This window comes from Molossus molossus, unplaced genomic scaffold, assembly GCF_014108415.1.
Source record: "Molossus molossus isolate mMolMol1 unplaced genomic scaffold, mMolMol1.p scaffold_m16_p_6, whole genome shotgun sequence".
Classification (NCBI taxonomy): domain Eukaryota; kingdom Metazoa; phylum Chordata; class Mammalia; order Chiroptera; family Molossidae; genus Molossus; species Molossus molossus.
This window is the reverse complement of record NW_023425399.1, coordinates 39,752,233-39,776,517: the sequence shown is the minus strand read 5'-3', so window position 1 is coordinate 39,776,517 and position 24,285 is coordinate 39,752,233. Positions and strand designations below refer to the sequence as shown.

The following is a 24,285-nucleotide window of genomic DNA, read 5'->3' as shown; positions in this document are numbered from 1 at the left end:
CTTCCTCTTGACTGGGGGTGTTTCTTACCTCCTCCTTGCCCCCAGATCTCATCTCAGCACCCTGGAAGGCCCGAGACTTGGCTGAACTTGGTGAACTGCTCACAGTGCTGTGGTCTGAAGGAGAGGTGAGCGAGGCCTGGGAAGCCCTCTGTCTCATTCCCCCCCACAGTGCAGTCCTGGGTGCTACCTGGAGACAGACTGTTTCCCTTGCTTTTCATCTCTTGTTATTTTGGTGCTTTTGAAGGAGATGAAGGGAGCAAAGAAAGCTCTACCATCTTTAACCAGAGCTGTTCCATCCCTTTTTATGGCTTATGGAAAGGTACTTTTGTTATAGTCACACATTTCAACACATGACTGTCTCCAGGAAAGTCATAAGGGGAAGTATGGCGCTTGCTCCTATGAAAACGAAATGCCGGGGAAAGAAAGTTGTTTTCTCTCATTACTGAGTCCCAAGTATCTTGAAAATCTTTATATGAATCAAATATTTACCTGAGACCCTTTAGAATTTACTTGTTGAGAGAATATGGAACTTCAGGAACTTTAAATTTGAGAAACTTAGGACACTGTGTTCTTTGTGAGATTACAGAGGAAATCAAAGAGGAGGCTGTTCTCCACCTGAAGACTGGGGGTTACTGTTCCTGACAGTACCTCTCATGGAGATCTAATCCAGACCATGGTAGATTAAACAATGAGGCCATAAGAATTTAAACTTGTAAATAGAAAGAATTTGAGAAGAAATGAAAATATCCAGGTAATAATTGGTCTGGCTGGTGTGGCTCAGTGATTGAGCATCGACCCATGCACTAAGAGGTTGCCGGGTTTGATTCCCAGTCAGGACACATGCCTGGGTTGGGGCCAAATCCCCAGGGGGGGCATACAGGAGGCGGCCAATTGATGTTCTCTCTCATCAGTGTTTCTGTCTCTCTCCCTCTCACTTCCTCTGTCTCTCAAATCAGTAAAGGAAAAAATATTTTTTTTAAATAAAATAAAATTTCTGTTTAACTTGAGAAGCAACCAACAAATAAACAAAAAAACGTTGATGTATGTAGGACATTAGTGGAGAAGTCAGGGACAGTCTGTGTTACCTTCTCTGTGAGCCTCCCTTGTATTTTTAATTTATTGGAAATACTACTTTTCAGACAGGAACACTTTAAGCAAAATGGAAGAGTTTTTTTTTTGGACTCATAAGGCACATTTTTTGTACTGACCAGTGGTTCTTCTGGCCTTGGTATATTGTCCATTTTAAAAAATATTTTGACAGTTTAAATTATTCACAATCCAGAAATGAAATTTACAGAGGATTACTTTGCTGTCTGATTAAAATAAACAAAGCAGTTGCTTTGTGCGTAGTTCAGGCCTCTTTTCTACATCAGATTTTCTCATTCTCCTGAGGACTTTTGTAATACTACTATTTCAAGCATGGAGCTGCAGCTCATGCCCTCTTCACTCTAATCCAAGTACAGACTGTGATGGTCTTTTCTTTCTGGATGATGGGCTGACTCAGGTGGCTGCCTATGACTACGTGGTCTATGTCAGCAACCATGAGTCCCTAAATGGCTTCCTCATTCCAACTCATTGACCATTTCAATGTCATGCATATTTTTAATTTAAGACATTTTTAGTTTTTATTATTTCTGAATGCTTTCTAAGAAATATTCTTTTGAACAATATTGATTTAGATATAACCAACTGATAGTCTCTCAAATGAGAATATTTACACTTGACGGGCAAAACAGGTAGAATTGTATCTTTGCTTAAAAATGTCAAAGTTTTATGCAGAGTTTAACCAGATGAAATTGCTGATATTCAACTATTTTTAACTTAAAATTGGAAATTTTATTTATTCATCCTAAGAGCTTATAGATAGCAAGGTCTAAACAGCACTGTTAAGAACTTCTAAAAAGGAGAAATGGAGGTAGTTTCCATTCTGTTGGAAGAGAGGTGGAAAGTTGTTTCTGATATAATTACTCTAGAGGAGGCCATATTTCTTATGCTGCTTTGGTTTGTTCTTGTCCTCCCCCCACCAACAGGATGTGGACCCAGTAGCATGTTTTTCTGTCATGAATCACATTGGAACTTCTCCCATTTCTTTCTCCCTCCCTCCAGCCCTCCATCTATGTATAAGGATATCCACCATTATTCTTTTGCTTTATTAGGAGAGGTATAAGGTGGTCGGAACTAACTAATCTTGTATGTCTCGGGATGGACTTCTAGGAACCTGCCTCCAGACCCATCCCCTTCCTGTTATTCCCATTGCTGTTGTTGACCCCTGTCACTTTGCTGTTCCTTGGCTGGGTACAGGTCCTCACTGAGGTTCCATCGACAGCCTTGTTGGAACTGTTGATCACTGCCTAGCAGCTGTGCATCATTTTTCATACACTTAAGAAGGGGTTTACTTTCTTTCATCTGAATCCTAGATCCCAAGGGTTTCAGAAGGGGTTCTGTACACTGCATGCATCCCTTATAGTGTTATTGCAAAAAACCCAGAGGTCTGATTCTTGTCTGGAGTCTACCATCCTATCCATGGCTTTGAACCTTTCTAAGTCACTTAACTCTGGACCTGTGTTCATCTCTAAAGTTAGATAGTTGACTATTGGAGTCCTATGATTATGTGTCTAAAAATCATTTAAAGTTTGCCCTTTTCTTCCTAAAATCTGAACAATAATATTACACATGATTTATAAATAGTTATTTCACAGGTTGAATATTAATAGAATAAAATATTAGCCTCTGTCTCAGGATAGAGTACTACTCTTAACTACAAGGATATTTAAATGCTTGCTCCCCACCCAGTTCAGCTTCCTGAAGTCCTTTAATGCACCATTTCCGATTGAGCATGCAAGTGTGATGGCATATTCCCTGACAGAAACTGTATCACCTCACAGCCATGTGTGAATATGACCAACCAACCAGCTGTGAAAGCACATTTGCCAAGCTTTCAGCATCACCACATTGAGCAGGGAAAACATTTTTACAAGATGCAACTGAGGCCAGATGAAGCCCAAATGACAAGCTCTGGCATACCTGTCTTCTCTAAGCTGCAATGTATGGGGAGTGTGTTTGTGCCAGTGAGGCCAGGGTTCAGAAAACTCTGCTTCTCAAAGCCATATGACCAGTCTGGGGTTGGAGAGAGGGTACGAGAAAAGGTGACATGCTGCCTTCTTAGTAATTACCTGATCTCTAACAGGTAATAATAGTAGCTGAGGTCCATTTGGCATTGCTTCACTGAATCTTCACAGAAACATGGTGAAGTTTAGTAGTAGTATCTGCATTTTTTCAGCAGACAAAATACTCAGGCTCAGAGAAACAGAGGTAGTTAGCTAGTTAGTGGTCAATCCAAGATTCAGGCTGGGTCTGTCTTACCTCAGTACCCATGGTCTTTCACTTTACCTTGCACTGGTTTTAAAGTCGAATGTCAGAAACCAAATTGGAAAATTGGTGAGAAAAGAATAAGAAGTACTATGAACCCCCCAGCGCAAGGTTTCTCTGCTTTGAGAGAAAGAGCCCTAGAGTAAGATGCAGCAAACATCTGCCTGACATCAGATAACTCTAAAAAGGGACTTTAAATTAATCAAAGACACTGAAAAGAGTCAAAAAGAATTACTCTTAATAAGAAAAAGGCCAATTACTGAATAAAAATGGGGCAAGACTTGAACACACACCCCCTCAAAATGATTAACCAAACCGTCAATGAGCATGTGAAAAGATGCTCAACAGCAGTCATCAGATTAAAGCAAATTGGAACCACAATTGAAATCACTGTATACCCACCAGAAGTGCTAAGATGAAAAGACCACAGTATCAAGTGTAGATATGGATTTGGAGAAACTAGATCTCAGTCACTGCTGGTGGGAGTGTTCCTAGTAAAACCACTTTGGGAAACCATTTGATCATTTCAAATACAACCAAACACTGCATAACATGACCCAGCATTTTTACTCTAAGCGTATGACCATCCTACAGATCTTCATTAGAAGACTTACAGGAAAATGTTTATAGAAGCACAATTTCTAATGGCTAAAATCTGGAAACTAACCAAAAGCCCAGTAACAAGAGACTGAACAGACAAATGGTGTGATGTTCACATGAGGGAATACTGTACAACCACAGAATGAGCAAACTCACTACACACGGCAACGTGGATGGCCTCAGACCTGAGGTGGAGTGATGCAGCTGGTTCATGCCATATGATAATATTTAAGCAAAGTTCAAAAATAGGAAAAACTAAACCAAGCTGTTAGAAGTCAGTCAAACTTTGTAGGGGGTAGAAGGGAACAATTGGAAGGGAGCACATGGGGGTTCTTGTGGTACTGGGTATGTTCTGTGTTTCCATCTGGGTGGTGGTTACAGTGTGCTGAGATATTGAAAATTCAGGTTTTTCACTTAAGATATGTGCATTTTGCTGTACGTATATTCTTTAACACTAAATTTTTGAAGTATTATATGTATAAATGCTAGTTCTTAATTTTAACTCTTGCTGTGGCAATATAAATTTAAATCAACTAGGGAATTTGCATATGTATAAAATAGGAATTTTGCGGCATATTGTGCACTTATATTAGGGAGAAAGGTTGTTAATTTTTTCTTGATAATGCTTCATTGGATTCTTACTTTGTCTGAACCTCATAAGCTAAGGAAGGAAGGACATGGTGAGTTCCATCAACACCAGCGATTATGTTGCTTAGCATTCATTCAACCAAAGCAACACTGACCGTTCAGGTTTTTACCAGATTATAGTGTCTTTCTTGCCTTGGAGTCTAAAGTAAAACTTATCTTTTTACTATGATTTTTATACCACCTAAAAGAAAGGCATAGGAAAATAACTATGAAATTATAAGACCTAGTTAAAAAAATCCTGAACCTTTATTCTTTAGGAAATGAGGTGAAAATATTCAAAGGGTTGACTTTTCACAGGAGTGTCTTCATTTGCAGTAGTATATGAAAAAAGGACAATATAGAATATTTAAAGAACCTCAGCAATAGTCCAAGAACTATTGTACAGAATGTTCAGGTAGCATGCAAGTTGAGTTTCCCAGCTGTCATCTCAACACAAAAATAATTGAATTCTAGTATAATGGGATGAAAAGAACAAACCTGTGTTTTAAAAATATAAATTGTGAAACACCATCTGGCAAAGAGTCTAATATTGTCAGAGACAAAGAGTTTAGTCTTGTGTCTGTCCTTCCTTTGAGTCCCAACGTTCAGCCTTCTCATTTGACCATTGTAGAACCTTGCCCGATCTGTGAAAGTCACACAGTGGTTGGTGGCAATGATAGGCATTCCAAATGTTAGCTGAATGCCCAGAGATCACAGGTGTGATATTAATGCATCTCTTGTAAAATATGTATTTCAGCTTGCTACCCTTGAATTCCCTCCAAAGAAACTGTTTGGAAACAAGGATGAGCGTGTGATTGCTGAGAGGCGAAGTCACTTGGAGGTAATGGATTAAGCTTTTCTTTCTCTGTGTAGAAAATTTGCCATCTGATTGACCAGTGAGAATTAATCCTGTTGAACACTGTTACCTTGTTCATGAGTGTCAAGGTGCTGCTTCATTAACACAGAAGACGGCAGCAGTAGATTGGAAAGTAATGATATCAGTTTATTTGAAGTATAAGCCCTTATCCATACCCTGTGGTCTAGCAGAACATTTTTCTGGATTTTAAGGAGATCCTTTTATTCTAAGGGTTAGGAAGCAGTTGTGGGTGAGAACTAAATACTCGCTATAGACAGATAGTATGTAATACAAGATGAGAGTATGAAGTTTGCTGCAAAAAAAAAAAAAACAAAAAACCTTCAATTAATTAACTGAAGATGGTGTTCCATCATTACCTTTTCAAGATAGTTGGAAGCAAAAAGACACATAACCTATTTTAGTCATGGTTAGGTTTTGTTTGGCTTAACAGTCTTTTCAGCCAGCTACATATGGGACTTTGGTTCAACACAACTTGTTTTTCTGATGGCCTCACTGCCAATACACATTATAGACTGCTTTAGGTAGTATGTGTTTCTTTTCAGTATAGAGTTTCTTATTTGTTTGGAATCTGAAGCTAAGGTACTGAGTCTGTGTGCTGAGGCAGGTCACAGGCAGTCCTAAGTTGTTGGCTACTTTCTTGCCCTTGTGAGCCATTGAGGCAAGACAGGGTAAGGTTACAGATAGCTCACTACAATGTCAGTAAGCTTTCAGGGGCCTTTTAAAGTCCCCTTTGCTACTGTTTTAAGAGGAATAATAATAAGACCTAGTGCAGATAAAATCCAATAAGAGAAGGTCTGATAGAGTCCTTTCTGAATTGTAAAGTGCCACATAAAAATTAGGTATTATTCTCATTCCCAGTGACTGCCTGTTTGAAATGGTTGCCCACGGGGTGCACTTGATGCCAGTGAACCAAGGATTAGAAAAACTTCCCGAGCCTGGGGATTCCAGTGAGAGCCAAGGGGTGAAGTGGGAGACATGAAGAAATTGGAGATTAGCAGATTACAGTCTATGAGGGCATTTTTGAGTTTTGAGATCCTTGATACAGAACTGCTCTGAGGAAAGATGAGTTTCAGGGTGGGGCCATGCTTCCAGCCTGGCATGTGAGTTAAACCATGAAATTACACCTTCGAAGAGGTTTGAAGAGGCCCTAGAACTACTGAGACTGAGCTCTGGATAGGTCATTGCAGGCTTCTAAAATTCATCCTAGGAGATGGCATGACCCTATTATCTAGCTGAAGAATTTGCCTTCAAAGGAAAGATTATCATGGTGATTAAGTTCTCTTCAAGGTTTGATTGTATCATACAATAAATTTTTAATATATATATCTATGTATTTTTTTTTTCATCCTCACCTGAGGACATTTTTCCATTTTTTTATTCAGATAGAGCGGGAGGGAGAGAGAGGAAGAGAGAGAGAGGAAGAGAGGGAGAGGAGAGAAACATCGATGTGAAAGGGACACGACCCAACCAGGCCCAGGGACAAATTGCAACCGAAGTACATGCCCTTAGCAGGAACCGAACTGGGTCTCTCTGGACCACAGGCCGGCGCTCTAACTGCTGAGCCAAACCGGCCAGGGCAAAATTTTTAAATGACCATAGAACTAGTAATGATATTCTTTACCTAACCCCTTAACTGCTTCAGTGATCTAGACTTGTCCTTAGTGAAAACACAGAGAATGATAGTGTATAAAAACAAGTTTATAAACAATAGAAACTAGACTGTTGTCATTCCTAGCTACTCAGGGCTCTAAAGAAATTCACATGGTACCTGGCTGCGCCATGACAGATTGGACGTTTACTGTGCTGTGGATCTGTAAACACAGCTTTCGGTGACCTTGGTCTTTCCGTTCCAGCTTCTAGAGTCAGAGCAAAGCTCAGGACACCTTTCATTCCCGGTACCTTGTTTGTTCCTTCAGTATCTCCTACTTAATTACTAAACCATCAGCTGTTGATGGACACTGTTGGCTGGGACTATTATTTACCTGTGCATTAGCCTTTTGGAATGGATTCCACAGCTCATGGAAATAGGCACTTACATATTCACTTAAATGTATTTTATCTAATGTTGATGGTTAAATCTTAGAATATTATGGTGGTTTACAAGGAGAACCTAATTCAGCTTCACTTTAATGGAAAATTAATCTGAAAATCTCGCGTTAATTTCCTGTGACTTGTGTTACTTGTTTGTTTGTTCGTTTGTTAATCCTCACCTGAAGATATTTTTCCATTGTTTTTGGTTTTTTTTTCGTTTTTTTTTTTGTTTGTTTGTTTTTAAATTTTATGAATTTTTATTTATTTTTTTGTTACAGATATTTTACCTTTTTACCCCATTGGCACCTGCCACCCCACCCCACCTCCGCCCCATCCCCGGCTTAGTTGTCCATGTCCATTGGTCATGCATACATGCATGTAAGTTCTGTGCTTTATCTCTTCCCACCCCCTCCACCCCCCATCCTCTCTTCTGAGGGATGTCAGTCTGTGCCCTATTTCCATGTGTCTGGGTCTACTGCATTCCTCAGACTGTTATGTTCATTATATTCTGTATATAAGTGAGATCATGTGGTATTTGTCTTTTTCTGCTTGGCTTCTTTCACTTAGTATAACACTTTCCAGGTCCCTCCATGTCGTCTCAAAGGATAAGAGATCTTTCTTTCTTACCGCTGCATAGTACTCCATTGTATATATGGACCACAGCTTTTTTATCCATTCGTCTACTGGTGGACACTTGGGCTGTTTCCATATCTTAGCTATTGTAAATAGTGCTGCTATGAACATGGGGGTACATATATTCTTCCTGATTGGTGTTTCAGGCTTCTTAGGGTATATTCCTAGAAGAGGGATCACTGGGTCAAATGGAAGTTCAATTTTTAATTTTTTGAGGTAGCACCATATTGTTTTCCATAGCGGCTGCACCAGTCTGCATTCCCACCAGCAGTGTATTAGAGTCCCCTTTTCTCCACACCCTCGCCAACACTTGTTGTTTGATGATTTGTTGATGGCGGCCATTCTGACAGGTGTGAGGTGATACCTCATTGTTGTTTTAATTTGCATCTCTCTGATGATTAGTGATGTTGAGCATTTCTTCATATGTCTTTTGGCCATTTGTATGTCCTGTTTGGAGAGGTGTCTATTCAGCTCCTCTGCCCATTTTTTAATTGGATTCTTTGTCTTCCTTTTGTGGAGTTGTATGAGCACTCTGTATATATTGGAAAGTAACCCCTTATCTGATACATCATTGGCAATGATGTTCTCCCATACGGTGGGTTGCCTTTCCATTTTGATGATTGTTTCTTTTGCTGTGCAGAAGCTTTTTAGTTTGATGTAGTCCCATGTGTTCATTTTCTCCTTTGTTTCTGTTGCCTTAGGTGATGTATCAGTGAAAATTCTGCCCCGTATGATGTCCGAAATTTTGTTGCCTACATTTTCTTCTAGAATTTTTATGGATTCACGGGTCACATTTAAGTCTTTTATCCATTTCGAGTTTATTTTTGTGAATGGTGTAAGTTGATGGTCTAGTTTCATTTTTTTGCATGTAGCTGTCCAATTTTCCCAGCACCATTTATTAAAGAGGCTGCCTTTACTCCACTGTATGTTCTTGCCACCTTTGTCAAATATTAATTGAGCGTATTGCCTTGGGTCCATTTCTGGGTTTTCAGTTCTGTTCCACTGGTCTATATGCCTGTTCTTGTGCCAGTACCAGGCTGTTTTGGTTACAGTCGCTTTGTAGTATAACCTGATATCTGGTATTGTGATCCCACCTACTTTGTTCTTCTTTTTCAAGATTGCTGTGGCTATTCGGGGTCTTTTTTGGTTCCATATAAACTTTTGAAGTATTTGTTCTAGTTCTATGAAATATGTCGTTGGTATTTTGATGGGGATTGCATTGAATCTATAGATTGCTTTGGGTAGTATGGACATTTTATTATTATTTTTTTTTTTTATCCTCACCCGAGGATATTTTTCCATTTTTTTTGTACAGATAGAGTGGGAGGGAGAGAGAGGAAGGGAGAGACCGATAGAAACATCGACGTGAAGGGACACATCGAGTGGCCGCCACCCGCACGACCAACCAGGGCCGGGGACAAACTGCAACCGAAGTACGTGCCCCTAGCGGGAACCGAACCCAGGTCTCTCCAGACCACAGGCCGACGCTCTAACCGCTGAGCCAAACTGGCCAGGGCAGTATGGACATTTTAATGATGTTAATTCTTCCAATCCATGAACAGGGTATGTGCTTCCACATTTTTATATCTTCCTCTATTTCTTTTTTCAATGACCTGTAGTTTTCTGCAAATAGGTCCTTTACTTCTTTGGTTAAGTTTATTCCTAGGTATCGTAATTTTTTTGGCGCGATGGTAAATGGGATTGTTTTTTCAGTTTCTCTTTCTGTGAGTTCATCATTGATGTACAAGAATGCCGTCGATTTCTTGATGTTAATTTTGTATCCTGCTACTTTGCCAAATTCATTTAAAGTCTAATAGATTTTTGATGGAGTCTTTAGGGTTTTCTATGTACAATATCATGTCATCTGCAAATAATGACAGTTTCACTTCCTCCTTTCCAATTTGGATCCCTTTTATTTTTTCTTCATGTCTGATTGCTGTGGCTAAGACTTCCAGTACAATGTTAAATAAGAGTGGCGAAAGTGGACATCCCTGTCTTGTTCCTGTTCTTAATGGAAATGTTTTTAGTTTCTGTCCATTGAGTATGATGTTGGCTGTAGGTCTTTCATATATGGCCTTTATTATGTCGAGATATGATCCCTCTATTCCTACATTGCTGAGCGTTTTCATCAGAAATGGATGCTGGATTTTGTCGAATGCTTTTTCAGCATCTATTGATATGATCATGTGGTTTTTATTCTTCATTTTGTTTATGTGGTGTATCACGTTTATTGATTTGCGAATATTGTACCAGCCTTGCATCCCTGGAATGAATCCCACTTGGTCATGGTGAATAATTTTTTTGATGTATTTCTGGATCCGATTTGGTAATATTTTGTTCAGGATTTTGGCGTCTATGTTCATCAGGGATACTGGCCTGTAGTTTTCTTTCTTCGTAGTGTCTTTTTCTAGTTTTGGAATTAGAATTATGCTGGCCTCATAGAACGTGTTTGGAAGTCTTCCTTCTTCTTGAATTTTTTGAAATAGTTTGAGGAGAATGGGTGTTAGTTCTTTTTTGAATGTTCGGTAAAACTCCCCCGTGAAGCCATCTGGGCCTGGGCTTTTGTTTGCTGGGAGAGTCTTGATTACCTCTTCAATTTCCTTAGTTGTTATTGGTCTGTTCAAGTTTTCTATCTCTTCCGGGAATAGTTTTGGGAGACTGTGTGTTTCTAGAAATTTGTCCATTTTGCTTAGATTGTCGAATTTGTTGCCATATAGTTGTTTGTAGTAGTTGTTAACGATCTTTTGTATTTCCGTGGTGTTGGTTGTTACTTCTCCTCTTTCATTTCTGATTTTGTGTATTTGGGTTCTCTCTCTTCGTTTCTTGGTGAGTCTAGCTAAGCGTCCATCAATCTTGTTTATCTTTTCGAAAAACCAGCTCTTTGTTTCATTGATCCTTTGAATTGTTTTTTTGGTCTCTATGTCATTTATTTCTGCTCTGATCTTTACTATTTCCTTCCTTCTACTTGCTCTGGGGTTTTCTTTTTGTTTGCTTTCTCATTCTTTAAGTTGTGAGGTTAGACAGTCAATTAGAAATTTTTCTTGTTTTTTAAGGTAGGCCTGTAGTGCTATGAACTTCCCTCTCAGAACTGCTTTTGCTGCATCCCATAGATTTTGTGTTGTTGTGTGTTCATTTTCATTGGTTTCCAGGAAGTTTTTAATTTCTTCCTTGATCTCCTCAGTGACCCATTCATTGTTTAATAACATGCTATTTAGCCTCCATGTGTTGAAATGTCTTTGCATGTTCTTGTTGCAATTGATTTCTAGTTTTATGCCATTGTGATCTGAGAAGATGCTTGATATGATTTCAATCTTCTTGAACTTGTAGAGATTTAGTTTGTGTCCTTTCATGTGGTCTATCTTTGAGAATGTCCCATGTGCACTTGAGAAGAATGTGAAATCTGTAGTTTTGGTGTGTAATTCTCTGTAGATATCTATTAAATCCATTTGGTCTAGTGCTTCATTTAGAGTCTCTGTTTCCTTGCTAATTTTTTGCCTAGAGGATCTATCCAGTGCTGTCAACAGGGTGTTGAAGTCCCCTGCTATGATTGTATTGTTGTCGATTTCTCCTTGGAAGTCCTCCAGAAGATTTTTAATATATTTTGGTGCTCCTATATTGGGTGCATATATGTTTATCAAGGTTATATCTTCCTGTTGGATAGATCTTTTCAATATTATATAGTGGCCTTCTTTGTCTCTAGTTATGGTCTTCATTTTGAAATCTATTTTATCAGATATGAGAATTGGTACCCCTGCTTTTTTTTGCTTTCCATTTGCTAGGAAAATTTTTTTCCATCCCTTCACTTTCAACCTATGTGAGTCTTTTGTTGAGAGGTGGGTCTCTTGTAAACAACATATAGATGAGTCATGCTTTCTTATCCAATCAGCTACTCTGTGTCTCTTTATGGGAGCATTCAATCCATTTACATTTAAGGTGATTATTGATATGTACTTATTTATTTCCATTTTTGTTTAGTGTGGTTCTATTTTTCTTCCCATTTCTACTGCTAATTACAGCAGTCCTTTTAACGTTTCTTGCAGTGCTGGTTTGGTGCTAATGTATTCCCTTAGCCTTTTTTTGTCTGGGAAGCTCTTTATTTGATCTTCTATTTTGAATGATAGCCTTGCTGGGTAGAGTAGTCTTGGATTCAGATTCTTGTTTTTCATGACTTTGATTACTTCATGCCATTCTCTTCTGGCCTGTAGTGTTTCTTGTGAGAAGTCAGCTGAGAGCCTTATGGGGTTCCCTTTGTAGGTAACCTGTTTCTTGTCTGTTGCTGCTTTTAGGATTCTCTTTGTCTTTAATTTGTGGCATTTTAATTACTATGTGTCTTGGTGTGGGCCTGTTTGGGTTCTTCTAACTTGGGACTCTCTGTGCTTCTTGAACTTGAACGCCTTCTTCCTTCACCAAATTGGGGAAGTTTTCTCTCACTATTTTTTTAAGTATATTCTCTATCCCTTGCTCATTTTCTTCTTCGGGGACTCCTATGATGCGAATATTATTACGTTTCCTGTTGTCCCGTAGTTCTCTTAAGCTGTCTTCCTGTTTTTTAATAGTTTTTTCCTTTTGTTTTTCTGATTGGTTGATTTTTTCTACCCTGTCTTCTAATTCACTGATCCGGTCCTCAGCTTCCTCTACTCTGCTTTTTAAACCTTCCAATGTGTTTTTCATTTCTAATATGTCATTTTTTATCTCTTCTTGTTGGTTTGTAATTTCCAATTGGCTTATTTTCAGTGTCTCTATGTCCTTACTCATGCTGTTCAGCTTCCTCAAGATCATGGCTCTGAATTCTAGCTCTGTTAACATGCCTAATTGCTCCACATTGATCTCATCTTCGGTGGAGGTGTCTTGCTCTTTCATTTGGCTTCTGTTTCTGTGTTTCACCATTTTGGCTATCACTGTGGGCTTTGGAGCCTGTCAAGTTCTCCCTGTGGGTGTTGGTGTTCTGCTGTTTGTGGCTCCCTCTCCTGTGTTTAGATGAGCGAGGGAGGACCCACGTTGAACACCACTGTCAAGTCTTACTTTCCTGGTTAAAGTTGCCAGCCCAGGAAAGGTACTGTTATCCTCTAGCTTTTTGCCTGGAGGCTAGCAGTCTAGGTTACTTGATGAGTTTTGGGTTGTCAGTTGATTGAAAAACTCCCTCTGGTGCTCAGCCAAGGGGCTTTCAGGAGGGTGGGGCAGATGCTGGTTGTTAGTGAGCCTCAATTAGCACTTCAGTGGCCCACAGGGTGGGGTTGGATCTCCGAGGGAGGGGCTGCTGCCTCTCTCAGAGCCCTGGGAAGGAGCAATGTGGCCACCGTCCTGCGTGGCTGCACTCAGTAAAAGCTCTGAGCGCCCTCCAAACCCCGAGTGTCCCGACACAGCTCCAATCCAGTCCGCCCTCCCTCTGCCAGAGCCCAAGGTGAGTGGCTGTGGCTGTTTCAGCCTCTGTCCAGGCTCTGCTCTGTGGAGCCGCCTGGGAGTGTGACCCGAGGGCGCCGTTTACAGCTAAGGCTGCTGCCGAGCTCCGGATGGTGGGCTCCCAGCCCCCGTCTAGCGCCTTCGCAAGCCTACAGGGATGGAGTCAGTGTCCTAGTTGTATGGTCCTCGCAAGCTGCTTTTCTGTTGGTTTTTCTCGTCGATTTGTCTGTGTTATAGTTGTAATTCCAATTTGGTTCTGGGAGACGGTCTGTGTAGCTCCGTTCACTCCGCCGTCATTTTTCGGTTCCTCCTCCATTGCTTTTTAAATAGAGTGGAAGGGAGAGAGGGGGGAAGAGAGAGAGAAATATTGATGTGAGAGAGACACATCAATTGGTTGCCTCCTGCACTACCCCAACTGGGGCCAAGGATCGAACCTGCAACCCAGGTATGTACCCTTGACTGAGAATCAAGCCTACGACTCTTCGGTTCTAGGGCTGACTCTAACTGCTGAGCCAAACCAGCCAGGGCATGTTTTTGTTTTTGTTTTTGTTTTGTTTTTTTAATGTACAGAAATGATTGTTTCAGCGCATTTTTATGTGAAAATTAACAAAATTGCTTTTCTTGAACTTCCTATTTGATCTAATTTATTGTACATTTATTTAATTCCTAATACACACTGAAGACAGTACTAGGCATTATGTGGAATATAAATAAGACATTGTTTTCCATCTAAGAACGTAGGTTTCAATTTCTATATGAAATTATCTACAGGTAAAACTTAATACACATACAGAAAGGTGAATTTCATTAGCACACATTTACACTGGTACACACTAGTACATATGTGTTCAAAAGGAATTATCGACAACTTTTAAAATTCAGAAGTGCAACATTATAAACCTCCTCACATTGAGTATAAAAGCAGTGTTTTTTCTACTTTTGTTTTTGTTATTTAAAGATTTTTGTATTGATTTTTAGAGACAGAGGAAGGGAGAGAGAAAGAAATATCAATTGGCTGCTTTCTGCATGACCCCTACCAGGGACCAAGCCTGAAACCCCAGGCATGTGCCCTGACTGGGACTTGAACCCGCAACCTTTCTGTGCACGGGACAACGCACAACCAACTGTGCCACACTGGCCAGGGCTAAAGCAGTGTTTTAAGCAAGTATTCAGCTGTTTTAATCCTCTTTGCTATTAAAATATTTCCGAGATTTTAACCCTGTGTTTGAGTTTATTACCAAAAAGTATAAAATGTTTTCACATTAAAGACAAAGACACCACGTTTGCACTTTCCAAGTCATAAAAATTAAACCTGTTAAAATAATGATTTGTAAAAATGATGGGTTGTAGCAGAAATGTCCACGTCATGAGATGTCATGGAGATTAATGTCCCTGCCTTAGAAGGAGGGGTATTAGTTGTGTGTGGTGGTGGTAGCAGTGTGGGGACTTAGGACTGTGCGGTTGAACATACTGCACCAGGAAAGGCCGAATGACAGCACGAGGATGGTAACTGAAGGAGCATGAACGGGGCCTCCTGTGCTCTCACTGAGAAAGTTGCATAGACGCCACTTAAATGAAGGTACTGGGCCAACTTTACACCTGAGCCAGTTCTTCCAGAATCTGGCCCGTTACTGATTTGCCTCTCATGCTCAAGTTAGAGATGCATGCCATAGAATCTTTGAAGGTTTCTAGTGTGGGTGGATCTTCCTCTTGCTGCCACTGTGGCCTGTGGGAGCCAGTTCAGTGTTAAGTGTGCACGTCATGGGCACATCCTGCCATCAGATAGTCAGAGAATTATGACAGCAACAGGACAGGTGTGACATCCCTCCTTGTAATCCAGACAGCAGCCCACGAGACAAAGGTTGGCAGACGAGGCTGTGGAGGTAGCAGGGAAAGAATGCATCAGTCTGTGCCTCATGAGTTATTTTGAGCAGAAAGGTGCTTTCTACTATATTTGAAGCCAGATACCACTACTGCCAGTGTATTTCAAATGGTGGCACATTGGCTGTTCCATATGCTTTCACCTAATAACACAACCATCTCTCATTTCCTGGGTGTTTACCAAGTTTCAGGCACGAGCAGATGTGTCATGTAATATGTCATTTGCTCCTCCTAACTGGCTTGTGAGGTGAGTTCTGTTATCTCCATTTTATAGGTGAGGAAATTAAGTCTCAGGGAGAATAAAGAAGGTCCGATTGCTAGTCAGTGGCAAAGCCTCAGTTTATACCATGGTCTTTCAGAGTAAGGCCCTTCTCTTCATGCTCCGCACACTCTGAGTGTGAAATGAAGTTAGGGCTTCCTGTAAAGAAATGTTATTTCTTACCCTGGCCAGTTTGGCTCAGCGGTTAGAGTATCGGCTCATAGATCAAACAGTCGTGGGTTCGATTCTGGTCAAGGGCACGTGCCTCTGTTACAATTCAGTCCTGGCCCTAGTTGGGGTCTTGCAGGAGGCAGCCAGTCGATGTGTGCCTCTTACATCAATGTTTCTCATCCTCCCTCCCTCCCTCCCTCCCACTCTATCTGAAAATCAATGAAAAAATATCCAGTGAGGATTAAAAAAAAAAGAAATGTTCTTTCATTTAAGGAAACATCATCTTCCAGATATGATCACCTCAATGTTAACTAGAATCCATTGCCTGATTCTGTATTATCAAATACCATTGCATTCATTCAGCAGTCAGCACCTGCTCTGTGCCAGGCAGCTTTCCAGAACTGAAGAAACTCAGCAGCACCACACATCCCCTTCCTCATCTTCTAGCAGACCGTGGCTGAAGGGATGGCCTGTCATTATAATCATATCATGCTTTGTTTAAAGGAACATGTTTATTATAATTGTTGATTTTCAAATATTCACTTCATGCTCATCAGAGGTTCTGACTCTAGCTGCTTATGGCTTTGTTTTTAAAGCTTGTCTTTATGCTTGGTGTGACATTATTTCTGTACAAATTTATCTCCTTTCTGAATTACTGAACATGAAAAATTTCTAGGAAGTTTTCCTGAATGAACTAGCACACACAGCAATCCTAGGCTACTTTTTTTTTTCTCTTCTATTTTCATCTCATAAGCTAAACACATTGTTTAAAAATATGAAAAGTAATAAGGTAGCTAAGAATGTGGACCTTGGATAAGATCAGTCTGGTCTTGAATTCTGTTTCTGTTCCTTTGCAATTATTTACTGACTCTGCTTCAGTTTCCTTACCTGTAAAATGAGGATCAATAACACCGCCCCCTTCCTAGAGTTTAACTGAGAATTAAATGAGATGATTTACATAACATGGAATCGGGTACAGAGTAAAGCACTCAAAAACGTGAGGTGGTGTGCCCTGGCCGGTTTGGCTCAGCGGTTGGAATGTCGGCCTGCAGACCAGGGAGTTCGGTTCCCGCTAGGGGCACGTACAAAAAAAAAATCAAAAACGTGAGGTGGTGACATAGTGATGGTGAAGATGGTAGAAGTGGGGATGGGGGTGACAGTGGCAGTGAGGGGGCTTCAGGAGCCACGGGAGGGCGAGGAGCGCCACCCCTCAATGGCATCAAGTGTAACAATATGAGTTTCTCAGTTGAGCACATCAAATTCTGAGGACAAAGACACTAACACATGAGTATTCTTATTCATGGGGACTTATGGAAGATACCAGTAGTCTCTTGCTCGAATAGCTGCCTTTTATTCAACCTGTAATAATTTGAGAAGTAGAAATGCTTTCTGATCATTTTAGAAAGGTCAAGCTTTTGTTCAAGGTAACAAAGATTAGAGGCACAGGGTCATTATGAAATGAACATAACTTCTCCACATTTATGATTCACAGCTGGTTAATTCTCTTTGCATGTACTCAGATCATTGACTGCAAGACTGTCCACGCTTTAGTCCCCAGCTCCCCTGAGCTCCTGCCTAGGAAAAATAGAGAAGCGTCAATGCCTTTCAGCAAAGATCCCCAGAAGTACACCTATTTTTAAAACGATATTAAATTGTTTTAAATTTAACTCATAGCACCATAGCGCCAAGGGAGAACCACATACCATGGGAAGCATAGGGTCATCTCAGCAAGAGGTTGTTACACATAATTTATAATAGGATTTGGGCTTGCTTTCGTGATGTTGGTCAGGGTGCAAGGAAATGGGGCTTTGCTCTGGGCTAGATGCTAGGCTAATTCTGTGATTGGGAGTTTTAATAATTCTTATGTAGAAGGTAAAAAGAACAGAGTGAGTTTAAAACTATGATTGCTTAAAAAAGTAACAGTCATATTGGTCAGGATAGGGAGGTATTTGATCATATTCATGGTTTGTGCAATGTTCATGTTTTGTTTGTGTTCAGACTTGATTATTCAGTGGTCTTTTTTTCCTTTCATGGTGCTTCTTCATGGTCACAGAGTAACCTTGCCTGGTGTGGGAATTCTCTGAGGTTCTTTGAGGTTGACGGGAGAATACTGCAGCTTAGCTGTGAGCACAAGGACACCTCCCCCTGCTTTTATTTCTTTTTCTTACAATAAAGGAATGCCCAGAATTTATAGGTGCCATTCCTTATAAAGGAAACAATGAAATAAATGAGTTGCTTTTAAAATAAAGTCTTGATAGTTCAGATGCCTTTTCTGCTAAATATGGAGGCTGTCAGTATTGACATACCTCTACCACTAGCCCCCCACCCCCTGTCAGGACTCCTTTTTCTGGCTTATGGTGTCTTTAACACATGCAGTCTAGCTTTTCTAACTAACAGGTGCCTCATTCTACTTTACTTTTGTTACTTTCAAACCTTAAATTTCCAACAATAGAATCATTTGCTTTAGATATTTTATATATTGAGCCCTTTCAGTTTCAAAGTTAATTTGAGGAGGTAAAAATCTTTGAGTTTTTTCATTCATTTGGCTCTATGAAAGATATCTAGCAGTTATATGCTTAATTTAACATTCTGTCTACTCTCTGCTGATAATTACAAAGTGGATAATGGTAGAACCATCATCAAACAGGCAGAGATTTAAGAATACATCACAGAAGGAAATGTTTTCTTTCTCTTTTATGTTTTTCTCTGGTTATGTGGTTCTTCACATTAGAGGGATTAGTCCGTGTTCACCAGTGTTGGTAGCCAAGCATGTGTGAAAGGAGCTGTGTGCCTGTGCATGTACAGTGGAGGCTGAGCCATGCGCCTGTACATGTACCAGAGGAGGCTGAGCCGTGCACCTGTGCATGTACCAGTGAAGGCTGAGCCATGTGCCTGTGCATGTACCAGAGGAGGCTGAGCTGTGTGCCTGTGCATGTACCAGTGGAGGCTGAGCTGTGTGCCTGTGCATGTACCAGAGGAGGCTAAGCCGTGCACCTGTGCATGTACCGGTGAAGGCTGAGCCATGTGCCTGTGCATGTACCAGAAGAGGCTGAGCTGTGTGCCTGTGCATGTACCAGAAGAGGCTGAGCTGTGTGCCTGTGCATGTACCAGAAGAGGCTGAGCTGTGTGCCTGTGCATGTACCAGAGGAGGCTGAGCTGTGTGCCTGTGCATGTACCAGAGGAGGCTGAGCTGTGTGCCTGTGCATGTACCAGAAGAGGCTGAGCTGTGTGCCTGTGCATGTACCAGAGGAGGCTGAGCTGTGTGCCTGTGCATGTACCAGAGGAGGCTAAGCCGTGTGCCTATGCATGTACCAGTGGAGGTTGAGCCGTGTGCCTGTGCATGTATCAGAGGAGGCTGAGCTGCATTTGGGTGCTGCTCCATCTTGGTGCTTCATGGAGTCAGAGAAGCTGAAAAAGCTGTGATCCTGGGCCCAAATCGGGAGGGAGATAGGAGACTTGGTTTGGTACTGGAACCATGCGAAGGCTCTACAGTAAGACCTGAGTTTGAAACCCAGCTCTGTTGTACACCAGTGTATGTTTGCTCCCTTCCCAAAACTTCAGCTTTTTACTTATGGAATGGCAGAAATGATACCTACTATGTAGAATTGTTGGAATTACATGAGAAAGCATACCTACTGTTCCGGAATTAAGCAATGCCAGAAAGGGGGAGAAGGAAGTATGAGAAAATGAACTCTAGAGGCAAACTGCCAGTAAAGAAGTCACTTCATACAACAAAAAGCCTTACAGTGCCAATGTAAGTTGGTGCTTTATGATCACATCAAAGAGTGTGAGTCTCCAACTAAAGGGAAAATCCCACTTTGATTTTCATGAGCAATTACTGGTTCAAGAAGAAACCAAAATTTTAAAAAATGTTTCCAAAGAGAGTAACAACTGCAAAGACCAGATGGAGGCCTGAAGGGAGAAGGAAGCACCCACCGTGCTGTACTTAAACAGTTTGCTCACTATCATTTTTCTCCTTCTTCCTCATTCCAAAATGGCATCCTCTGTAGGGTGACAGCTAGCAACTCAGGGACTCAACACGAACAAAAGTGGAAAAGTTGTTCTTCATCACTGTGCTTCCAATCTGAATCTCTGAGCTGGTAACAAGATCTTCATTACTTTCTTGATTGTAATTTAAGTCAGCTGAAACATCTCTGAGCTTGGAGCACCTCTCTCGGCTCCATTGTCTCCTCAGAGAGACCTGCCCCCAAGCGGATGCTGCCCTGCCCCATGACTCCCATAGGATGTCCCTGTCTTGGTTGTAGCACTTAGAAGTGGTTGAAGGGACTTTTTTGTTTGTTGGTTGTTTTGTTTTATTTTTAATCTTCACCCAAGGATATGTTTTTATTGATTTCAGTGAAAGAGGAAGGGAAAGAGAGAGAGCAACATTGATGTGAGAGAGAAACATTGGTCCATTGCCTCCCATATGCACCCTGACCAAGGATCGAACCCACAACCTAGGTATGTGCCCTGACCAGGAATCAAACCCACCACCTTTCAGTGTATAAGAAAACACTCCAACCAACTGAGCCATCAGGCCAGGGCTATTTTGTGATTCTTTGAAGTGTTTTATCTTTTACTAAAAGATAAGCTCCATGAGGACATGTTTCAGCTGTCTTGTTCGCCTTTTTCTTCAGTGCCAAAACAGTACCTAGACCTTATTGGGTTCTTAACAAATGTTTATGGAATGACCAGGTAAAGCTGTGTTGAATAGCAAATAGCACATATTTGTTCTGACAAAAATATTTTTTAAATGAGAGCATGTGCTTAAACTTGGGTTTGAATGCGAGCTCTGCCACTTTGCAGTATGCCAATCGGCAAGGTACCCACTCTGAACTTCATTATTATCAATGTAAAACAGGGATAAGAAGACCAACTTTCAGAGCTGTTGAGGGGATCAAATGAGAATGGCATGTGAAAACGCCTGATAGAAGATATAGGCCATAATATATCCTCAGTTGATACAGGATAATGGTTAATAACATGCACTACAGAGTCCAGCAGACCTGGTAGTGAATCATTTCTCTGCTACTCACCAACCGGGTGACCTTGGACAAGTTACTTAACCTCTCTGTGAATCATTTTCCTCATCTAAAAAAATGGAGGTAATAATACTACCCAGTTTATAGAGTTGCTGTTAGTTTTAAATGAGATAATTCATACAAAATACTTAGTTACCAGGTTCATAGAAAACAATAGAGATGATTTGGTAGTTGCCATATGGTGACTTAGAGTATACTTTTAAAATTAAACATTTAGTCTTTATTAATGCAATTAGACAAGAGGAGGAAATAAAAAATATACTGATTGATAAGGAAGATTTAAAACTGTTTTGTTTGCAGATGTGATTTTCTATGTAGAAAATCCAAAATAATTGACAAACCTACTTCCTGGAACTCATAAATAATCATGGCAAGATTGCGGGATACAAGATTATAATCACTTTCTTGTATACCAGCAATAAACAAGTGGAATTTGAAAGTACTGTCTAATATTAGCACCCTCAAAAATAAGTAAAATCTAACAAAATATGTATAAGCTTTATATGAGGAAAACTATTGAAAAAAAAAAAAGAACTAAATAAATGAAGAGATATTCCATGTTCATGGATAGGAAGAGTCAATATTGTCAAGATGTCAGTTCATCCCCACTTGATCTATAGATTCACTGCAACCAATCAAAATCTCAGCACATTATTTTCTGACTATGGACAAACTGATTCTAAAGTTTACATAGAAAAGCAAAAGACCCAGAATCACCTTTAGAGTACTGAAAGAGAAGAACAAAGTTAGGAGACTGACACTAGTCAATTTTAAGGCTTACTGTAAACCTATAGTAAGCTAGACACAGTGTGTTATTATCAAACAGACAAATCAATGGAACAGGCAAGGGAGCCCCACAAATAGACCCACATAAATATTGTCAGCTGATCTTTGACAAAAGAGCAAAGGCAATACAATAGAGCAAAGATTATCTTTTCAATAAATGGAGCTGGAAAAAAGAAAAGGATCTAGACATAGACCTTACACATTTCACAAAAAGTAACAGAATGGATCATAGATCTAAATGTAATATGCAAAACTATAAATCTAGAAGATAACATAGGAGAAAACCTAGATGACCTTGGGTTTGGTGATGCCTTTTTAGATATAACATTAAAGGTATGACCCATGAAAAAAATAATTGATAATCTTGACTTCAATATAATTGACAATTACTGCTCTACAAAAGACAATGACGAGAATGAAAAGACCAACCACAGTCTGGGAAAAAATATAAATTTGTAAAAGACACATCTAATAAATGACTCTTACTGAGATTGTGCAATGAACTTTATTTTTTTATCCTCACCTGAGGACATTTTTCCATTTTTTGGTCAGATGGGGGGGAGGGGCAGGAAGAAACATCGATGTGAAAGGGACACATCGAGTGGCTGCCACCCGCACAACCCAACCAGGGCAGGGGACAAACTGCAACCAAGATACATGCCCTTAGCGGAAACCAAACCTGGGTCTCTCTGGACTGCCGACCAACGCTCTAACCGCCGAGCCAAACCGGCCAGGGCTGCAATGAACTTTAAAACCTCAACAATAGGAATGTAAAAAAAAAAAAACAATAAAAAAATGGGCAAAAGACCTGAATGGAACGGACACCTCACCAAAGATACAAATAGGCATACAAACGGAGACTCATCAGCAACATATGTCATTAGGAAACTACAGATTAAAATAGCAGTGAGATACCTCTCCAAACCTATTAGAATGGCCAAAATCCAACATTCAAAGGGTATTTATTGAATGCTGGTGAGGATATGGAACAACAGGAACTCGCATTCATCGCTGGTGGGAATCTAAAATAATATAGCCACTTTGGAAGATAGCTTGGAAGTTTCTTACAACACTAAACACACTTTTACCATACTTCTTGGTATTTACCCAAATTAGTTGAAAATTTGCATCCACAGAAAAACCTGCACATATAAATTATCGAATTTGGGTGATAATGATGTGTCAGTGTTGGTTCATTGATTACAACAAATACGACACTCTAGCATCGGATGTTAATATTGGAGGTAGAGATGTATATGGAAGAATCCCTGTACCTTCCTCTCAATTTTTCTGTGAATCTATAAATCTCTTTAAAATAGTCTATAAATATCATTTAAAAGTAAGCTATCATGCATTCATCATGCATTTATAATCTCCTTCCTTTCCTCATCTCTCTTCATTTCATTTTCACTTCTGTCCTCCCTACATTTTCTTATGTTTCCATTGTCTCTTTTTTTGTTGTTTCTAATTATTTTTGTTACAGATGTTTCTCCTTTTATCCTCATCGACACCCTCCTCCTGATCCATTGTCTCTTTATTGCTTTGCTAAACAGAAGGGGAGAAGAATGGGTGAATGGATTGATGGTTGAGTGGATTTGACACTATTGCCCATTTTTCTTGAGAATATGAGTTTAAACTACTATTAAAAGGAAGATAATGCCCTGGCTGGTGTGGCTCAGTGATTAGAGAATTGGCCAGTGAACTGAAAGGTTGCAAGTTCGATCCCAGCCCCAGTTAGGAGGCAACTAATCCATGTGTTTCTCTCACATTGATGTTTCTTTCTCTCTCGCTCTCCTTCACCCCCTCCCTCCCTCTCACTCTCTCTAGAAAGCAATGGAAACAATACCTTCAAATGAGGGTTAACAAAAAAAAAAAAAAGAAGGTTATCATCCTCTAGACAGATTATAATGTTTGTACATATTTTCTGCATTGCTAAGCATATGATAATTTATATTTCATTAAGAGTAGCTCACTTGTTACTCTAAAATTTGATAGGCACTATTTTATCTATTTTTACTGGGCACCATTTTTATTCTTTTTTTCTTTCCAAACTCAACACAGATACCTATCTGTATGAATGAGCACTTTCCAGAATCTGCGAATTAATGAGGTGTTCACTCAGCATCCTCTCTTTACAAATTAGAACATTTGGATACAGAAACCAAGAAAGAAATCTCTGTAATCACATGTAACAATAAAATGGGTTAGAGGCTAGGTGGAATCCTGATGTAACTGACAGTTGTAAAGATTCTTTTCCCCTATTATTTTTATATGTTACTATGAAGACATCTCCACATTGTTTAGTTCAAAAGACCTTCATGTTTTTCTATCTTGTATATCGCCTAGAATATTCTGAGTGACCTATTATTACATTTAATTTCACTGTCAGTATAATTTGTAAAAATTTTTTTCAAGGGTCACTTAAGAGATCTCAATATAAGTTGCCCCTTCCTCCACCTCTCAACTTTATACTATACTGAAACGAAATTCCCTTTAGTTCTGTGTCAGAAAAGTCGAAATGCTGTGTCAAATTAGTATGAAGAACCTGAAGGACTTGAGTACATTAATTTGAGCACCAAAATGTGGTTAGAATTTCCCATAGAGAAGAG

General features: G+C 40.0%; 1 protein-coding gene across 1 annotated transcript in view; it reads left to right on the top strand.

The window, feature by feature from the left end:
- KIF16B (kinesin family member 16B) overlaps positions 1–24,285 on the top strand; it is a 342,743-nt gene that overhangs the window by 286,990 nt on the left and 31,468 nt on the right. Inside the window, exon 25 of the mRNA XM_036244893.1 lies at positions 5,354–5,437. Coding sequence (XP_036100786.1) covers positions 5,354–5,437 — 84 coding nt within the window. The remainder of the gene's footprint in view (positions 1–5,353; positions 5,438–24,285) is intronic.